The sequence below is a fragment of the Oreochromis niloticus genome, linkage group LG7 (genome assembly GCF_001858045.2).
Source record: "Oreochromis niloticus isolate F11D_XX linkage group LG7, O_niloticus_UMD_NMBU, whole genome shotgun sequence".
NCBI classification, from domain to species: Eukaryota; Metazoa; Chordata; class Actinopteri; order Cichliformes; family Cichlidae; genus Oreochromis; species Oreochromis niloticus.
Window position 1 is genome coordinate 10,459,140 of NC_031972.2, and position 7,557 is coordinate 10,466,696.

At 36.7% G+C, this 7,557-nt stretch overlaps 1 protein-coding gene across 3 annotated transcripts in view; it reads right to left on the reverse strand.

Annotated features, from left to right (window-relative positions):
* Positions 1-7,337, reverse strand: part of ythdc2 (YTH domain containing 2) — a 42,585-nt gene extending 35,248 nt beyond the window's left edge. Inside the window, exons 1-6 of one of the 3 annotated variants that reach the window (XM_025909142.1) lie at positions 7,185-7,337; positions 4,582-4,735; positions 4,314-4,404; positions 2,728-2,936; positions 1,904-2,106; positions 1,275-1,441 (exon numbers count right to left, since the gene is read on the reverse strand). In XM_025909142.1, coding sequence (XP_025764927.1) covers positions 1,275-1,441; positions 1,904-2,106; positions 2,728-2,936; positions 4,314-4,404; positions 4,582-4,729 — 818 coding nt within the window. In that variant the 5' untranslated portion in view covers positions 4,730-4,735; positions 7,185-7,337. Of the gene's footprint in view, positions 1-1,274; positions 1,442-1,903; positions 2,107-2,727; positions 2,937-4,313; positions 4,405-4,581; positions 4,736-7,125 lie in introns of all 3 variants that reach the window. The other 2 variants (XM_005449514.3, XM_025909141.1) reach the window with 2 other exon arrangements.
* Positions 7,338-7,557: the final 220 nt, after the last annotated feature.

Sequence of the window (7,557 nt, forward strand, 5' to 3'; positions counted from 1 at the left end):
AGACTGTTCAGTCTAATTTTTTTCCGCTAGTTTAGTCAACTGAGAAATTAATCGCTAGGAGCTTCCTTACAGCAAACACTCTCAAGCAGACAGGAAAGGAATTGCAATAAAACGAAAACTCTATTTTATAAACACCGACTGATTACAACATCTTAGAAATCTCTCAGTGTGCACCATTAAGCTCATCTCGTCTATTCCGCACTGAAACAAACAAACCTGAGTTACTAAGGTTTTTGTGTTTCAGTGTGGTGCCAGGCCATTTACTGTAAATTAAGCTAATTTTAACACCAGTAAGCATGACTTATTTTCTGTCTGTGCATGACAGTAGCTAACTGGAGTGTGCATTTATTTAGAATGACAGGGCAAGATATCAGAAGACGTGCGTAACTGGCATAACAGGATGTCTCAATACTATGAGCGCAGTGCTCAAACTTTCCAAGAGCCAAGCCTCACTGTTCCATAATAATACAGGGATGAGGAGGACAATCCTGATGCAAGGTTTTTCAACAGCAGAATGAAAGGCAGAGCCTTTAGCTATAAGGCCCTTTTACTATGGAATCAGCTCCCAAATTAGATTTGGGAGAGAGAAACTTTATCTAATTTTAAGATTAGGCTTAACATTTTCCTTTTTGATAAAGGTTATAGTTATGGCTGCCATAGTGTTAGGCTGCTGGAAGGCTTCCCATGGTGCACTGAGCGTTTCTTCTTCACTCATCTTTTTTTTTTTTTTTTTTTTTTTTTTTTACTATCTGTGAGTTTATACACCACTACTGTATTTAATCACCACTCTGGCTCTTTCTCTTATTGTTTGCCTTTTCTCCTGTCTTTCTCTGCTCTCTTCCCATTCCCCTTACCATCACAGCAAATGGCTGCTCCTCCCTGAGCCTGGTTCTGTCACAGAGTGCTTTTTTCCTATGGGATTATCTAATTGTTGGATCTTCTTTCTAACATTGTAGGATCTTTACCTTATAATATAAAGTGCCTTGAGGTGACTGCTGTTGTGAACTGGCCCTATATAAATAAAATTAAATTCAACTATAATGTTGCTTTATATCCACGGCACATTATTTAAAAAAGGACAGATCTGCTTTTATGTTTCGGTTTTGCCTCTAATGTTTTTTTGGGACATGAAATGTTTTTTAGGTTTAATTCTGATTATTTTATCAGTTTAAAAATTATTTACAGTTGCATGTGTACTGTGGACATGTTACAAGTCCTTCGCTTAACTGAAACCTAAATATAATTTGGTCATTTTTCGCTTTGGTCTTATCTACCTGCTCTCAAGTCTGATGTGATAGCCGACAGTCTGGCCCACACCTTCCCCCCTCTCAGCTGCCACTCTATCAGCCACAGCAATGGCAGCCAGACGTCTGGGCTGAGTGCAGAAGATCCTGCAGGACTCTCCTTTCTTGCTGCAGTCATCCAGAAGGAACTGTGGGATCTGGACAAAATACATCAGTATGTATAACCACATTGAAAATGGAAAACCCCAACACAGTACATTTTAAGATCTATTTTCCCAGGCATAATATATAATTTAATTATAACTTTATTTTTTTTAAACATGCATTAAACATTTTATCAACTATGCTTTTGAAAAGAAACCCATTTCATAAAAGATATTTCTTTTGATATTATTAACATATTATAATATTAACATAACATATAGGTACAGGTTGAGTACCTAAATATTTTACTTGTTATAAACAGAGGTACCAGAGGTAAGGTTACCAAGTAACCTCCACATCCTAAGAGCAATTACAGCCAGAGGCTACTGGTGCGTTGTCTACGTTTTCAGTTTGTATCTTACAATAAACAGTTTAATAAATAAAAAATGTAGAAAGCAATCATGACTAAGATGTCAGAACCAAGTGCTGGAATATCTACTTGTCCACAGACACACCTGTGTTGTTTTTCCAGAGCCAGTCTCTCCCAACACGAGCACGACCCTGTTTTTTTTGATAATTTGGATGATCTCCTCCTGGTGTTCATACACAGGCAGGGAGCATCGAAAACTGTCTAGCTCTGATGGACTTCTCCGACGAGGAACCATAGGAATCCCATTGTTTAAGCGTCCGCTCGCTCTGTTCTTGTCATAACTGTTGTCTGAAAGGACACAACAAAGACAGGCTAAGAACAATGCAGCTGCTGACTGAGCTATATCCAAAGATGAAAGGTGTCAAAAGATATTTCTGTTTCACTTTGTGTGTGTGTGTTTGTTATTATTTTACAATTACTGTTGCAGAAGCACAATATGGGAGATTTGGTCCACATCAAAAAAATAGCAAACATATGGTTGGGTTAGCCCCTACATTTAAAGCCCATATGACTAGTGCCGTCAGGCTTGGAAACACACACACACACACACACACACACACACACACACACACACACACACACTCTCTCTCTCTCTCTCAAAAAAACAAAAAACAAAAAAAGACACAGTGTGCACTGTCTTTAAAGCAATTCAGGTCTATATTTTGAAATGTCCAAAGTGGAATAATAAGCAAAGTTGACTTTATGTCTGTCTGTGACTTTATAAATTTATATTTTAAGACATAGTTACAGCCAATGTATATCTACCAATGTTCTCCCCATGTAGCCCAGTAAGCTAAGAGTCAACATTTTGGTTTAACATCAGTTTGGTCCTTTTTTGTTGTTTTCTCTCTAGTTCATAGAGAATATTAGCAGTCATCAGTAAAACACAGCTGTATTTTATGCACACACAATGACAGTCACCAGGTTCTGCAGACACAGATATGCCACTTTTTTCATTGGGTTGTATATCTATGCGTTCCTTCTTGCTGATGGGAAACCTCTGTAGCAAACTGCGGATAAAATATAAGGTATTCTGGGAGAGTGTCATGGGAATGGTCGGCTGAGGATTATCCGTTTCATTCTTCTTCCTGATGGTGAGAAAGCGATTTGGTCCCTTTCTGAAAGACAAGGAAAACGTTCTTCCATTACCATACTTATTATAACTTGTTTTGGTCTTCAGTGAAGAAGTGATGTATTTGAAACCCCTGTTGTTAGGTTCACTAATGACCTTCTCTTTGTGTGTAGCAGTAAAGTGAGACATGGGTGATAAAAGAGGATTTTGAAGGAACTGCAAAGAGAGCTGTTAAGCACAGAAATGACATTAAGAGCATAATTTAATAAATGTGTGCCAGGAACTGGTCATGCTGCAAAAACTGAATTGCAGGACTGTGAAAAACAAGACACTGTTCCTTGTATTAAGGGGGACTCACAGACAGAAACGTCTTGTATTTCTTCTTAAACTACTGTCAAGTTTTGTTTTGTTTTTTGTGAATTCAACATTGGTTATTCAATATAATTAAATTTCTTCCTTTAATTACCCACCAGTTTACCAGCTGACAGTAAGATCTGACAAGTCTGACGAGAGGTATGGTGGTGGTATGTGTAACTTAGTTGCACATACCTGTTTAGTTACCTATAATGAATGTGGCTTAATTAATTTTAGATATGTACAACCTTTAAATGCTAGCATCTCAATCACCTCAGAGAATTTTACAGTTCCTAAAATAATCTAGAATAATTAAAATTAATTAAAAATTAACCAATACTACTTTACTAGTCTTTCAGTAAATCACATAAAAAGGTTTCAAGGATGAATTGAAATCTTTGATGAAATGTTCTTTTTAAATATTCAAACCCTGGTAATATCACATTGAATTATAATCAATTTGCAGATTTGTGTTTAAGTATAATCACAGTGTCTTTACAAATGCAAAATCTAAAAGGTGTGATCAAAAGCTATTTACTGACATAATTAAAATGGACTATGTCTGTACTCCTGTAACTGGAATTAAATTAGATAACTTTAATTAATCCTTGTGTAAGTGCTGAATGGGAAGCAGAGCAGTTATTCAAGCATGCATAGGTGTTTCTGAAAAGAAGGCTTTTGTCAACCTCCTTGGCACCTCAGAGATGCCAAGCAGAAAGTTGCAGGAGAAAACACAAACAGCACAATTTGTAATGACCACTGGCATCTATGTATTCACCATAACACTAATAATTCCTAATTATTATATTTCTTTTTATTAAGGAAGTCCACATCAGCAATAGGGTATGGCTATAGACATTATATGCAATTGCAAAGTCACCATTAAAATCACTTAAATCAAAACTACAGACCAACTTTACTGTAGATTAATGCTCTCTCTCCCTTTTAAGAAAGAGGGTACATTCATTTTTAAATTACTCAGCTCATTTTCAGTGCTAATTGCTTACATTTAGCACAAGGTGTAATGACTGAGATACTGATGGGCAACAATCCTGGAGGAAGAACTTACCCTTTGCTGTTAGAAATGTAACCCAGAGATTGGGCCATTCGATGAATGAAAGCCCTCTCTGTACTGGTCAAGGAGGAAGGAAATTCCATCTCTGTTTAGTCAGGGAAAGAAAAATAATAAATAGTAGTAAATTATTGAGTGACAACCATAATTACTTTCTGCTCATTCTGGGAGATGTAATGAATATAACACTGGGAAAATGCTGTTACATACTATAAGAATGAATGTTTTTTATTTTCTTATATAGACCAATAAAAACAGCTTATACCTTTCTGGTCACTGTACTGAAACCTCTCTAAAGCCAAGGTCACTGCTATCTTGACTTCTTCATCAATATGAATTTCTTTAAAGCTGCTGGCACTGGAACCATTATGGCTCATGGATGGTTTTTGTGTAGCTGCACCAATTTTTGACATATTGCACTGCAACAAAACAACAGAAAAAGTGTTGTGAAAACATACATACATGCATGCATGCATCATTTCCTGCAGCGTATTTGTTGTTAACCTCTTAAAAAACCAACATAAAAGGAGAATCTAAATACTTGCATATCTCCTGAATGTAATTAGACCCCCCCCCCCCCCCAACAAAAAACCCCCCAAAAACCAACAAACCAGACACGTAAGGCGGTGGTTAATGTGACACAGTGTGGTTCAGCTGTTTAAGCTGTTTAAGATAAAAAAGTACAACTTTTTTATTTTTTCTGATGGAGCAAGTTCAGAATGACCACCCTCTTTCATAATACTATTAATTATGAGCAGTGAAATTATAGAATTTACAGTTCTTTAATAATAAAGCCTTTATTAAAGCCACACATAAACAACTGCTCTCCATTTTAAGTCTTGATGCATGTTCTATCATCTAGGCAAGAAAAGTTTCTGTGATCTCCATTTTAAGGTTACTAGTCTTGACGTACAGATTGGGCAGCAACAGGAGCCTGAACCTTATGAAAATGGTCGTTATTTATCTGTTGAAGCTCTGAACACCATCATCACGGCATACCCTAAACTTAAGACTGAATTTACTCTCATCTATGAAAGCCCTGAGCTGAGAGGTTGCTGTGGGTGCTTTTCTATCAGGTTCTACACCAGCACAAGTTCCAGAGGACTTTTTTTTTTTCCTGAGACTGTGACTCTGTTCAGCGTCCCCACAACCACTGGCATGACAACAGCTGAAGCTAAGTAAGCAGTGTCTTCTACCTTCAAGAAACTTCAGACATTCTTGCCTAATTCAATGGTAGAGGAATGTCTGAATGCACCAGCGATGCTCTAGCTAGAAAGAATTTTTAAAAATCAAATATGGTAGTTAATTTTTTTTAATGTGTGATTCAAAATGTTCTACAGTCTTTTAAGCCACTTAAATCAATCAATGTCAACTCACCACTATGTTATTGATTCATTTGTTTATTGTATTTCCATCTAGCTGTGTGAGGTGGTATTGTTATTAGGTGCTCCAAAAAAGAAAGATATCAGAAAAGATAAGGTGTTAAGTGCATTAAGCTAGCTGTTAATTTACTAACAAATACAAAACATGACTAAAATCAATGAAATAAAAATCAATAGAGTCCGAAGTTTCATATATATGCATTTATGTGAAATAAATCGCAAGCACACGTTTTTCCCACGAGTCCACAGGTCAGCCATATCTTGCTCCCTCTGTGAGCTGTATAATACCTGTTACTGATTTATGAAACACACCCATGTTAACTGGTCATCGACACAGCTTTACAAAGTCAGTCAACATAATGCACCATCCTATACCATACTATTATTTTGTTCAAAATAATGACACGATTCATTTTTCATCGGTTCAGTTATGCTGCTGGATTTCTTAAGCTTATGCATGCGCTGTTGTGATGAGTATCAGTATCAGAAACAAGTCAAATGGCAATATAACCAACAGATGATTTTTGTGGTGAGTGGAACTGCAGTACGAGTGTATTGGACCTTATGGAAATAATTCATCCTGATCTGTAGATCAACCTTCAAACTTTAACCAGATACATGATCCCTTGTGTTTCCCGAGTGGCGCCAGCCCTCCCTTTAGTTATGGTTTGGTCTGTTTCAGCCACTCACAGTCATAGAATGCTTCGAGAAACTCTTCTTTGGAGATAGAACATGTCATTTTCGACCAATTTTCTTTCCCGCCAATTACAAAACCCGTTAAGGTAGAATCCACAACTAATGAGTTTGAATATTTTCAATCATAACCGAGAGAACTACATACTTTTTTTTTTTTTTTTTTTTCTTTAAAGTTCTCGGCATAGGGTAGTGCTTGTGGCTCACAGTGTTGGTAGGCTAAGATTATACCTGTTTTGACCAGAAGTTGGAATACATTTTAGACGACTTTTACTCTTGCTTTCGACTTATATTATTAAATCTGCGACTTGAAACCTTTGGACACGTTGACATGCTGCCAAAACATCACCAAAAAGCATAAGAAACTGTGAAGTTGGGACATCAATACTAATCTCCTTTTGATTTATTTTTGAAAAGTTATCCAAAGAGTGCAACTTGTGTAAGCCGTTTAATAACTTCTAGCATAAAGGTTACCACTACATTACTAGCATGCTATATAACTACGAAACAGGTGCAGTTCTCGGCGAGAAGCATCTTACAACTTTAGACAAAGCAGTCTTTCGGTAAGCTACGTTTGCTTTAAAGAGCCCTCTTCACAAGTGTCTTAAGTGTTTCATTGTCCTGGTGGCCAAACACAGAACTAATTTAGCTAAGAGGAAAGGAATATCGTCATAAAATGCAGCTGACTGTAGGTCCAAACCTGACGGAAAAAGAATTTAGGAATTATGTCGTACCTTGATTAGTGAAGACTTTCGACTGTACTCTCAACAATTCACATAGTAGGATGACTCACATGAATATGAAAGAAGCCAAAGTTGAATTGAGTTTCCTTTTCATGTAAACCTTAGACCACCGCTCATCTGATCCATTTAAACCCGTGTTTTTGTGGCTTCTTCTTCTTTTGAGTTTATTAGCATTACCGCCGCCTACTGGACTGGAGCATGGATCTGAAGACTGAAAATTCAAGTAAACCGTTTGTTTCAAGAATATAGGTGTTATGTATATGTTACATATATGTGCATTTTTCGCCAAGAAATTTTTCTGATGTTACCTTCAATTTATTTCTCTTGCGTGCTTTATAGATAGATAAATATAAGAAAGAAGTGCAAATTGCTTTAATGAATCTATAAATCAAAGAAACATAGCTGCACGAAGGTATAATACAA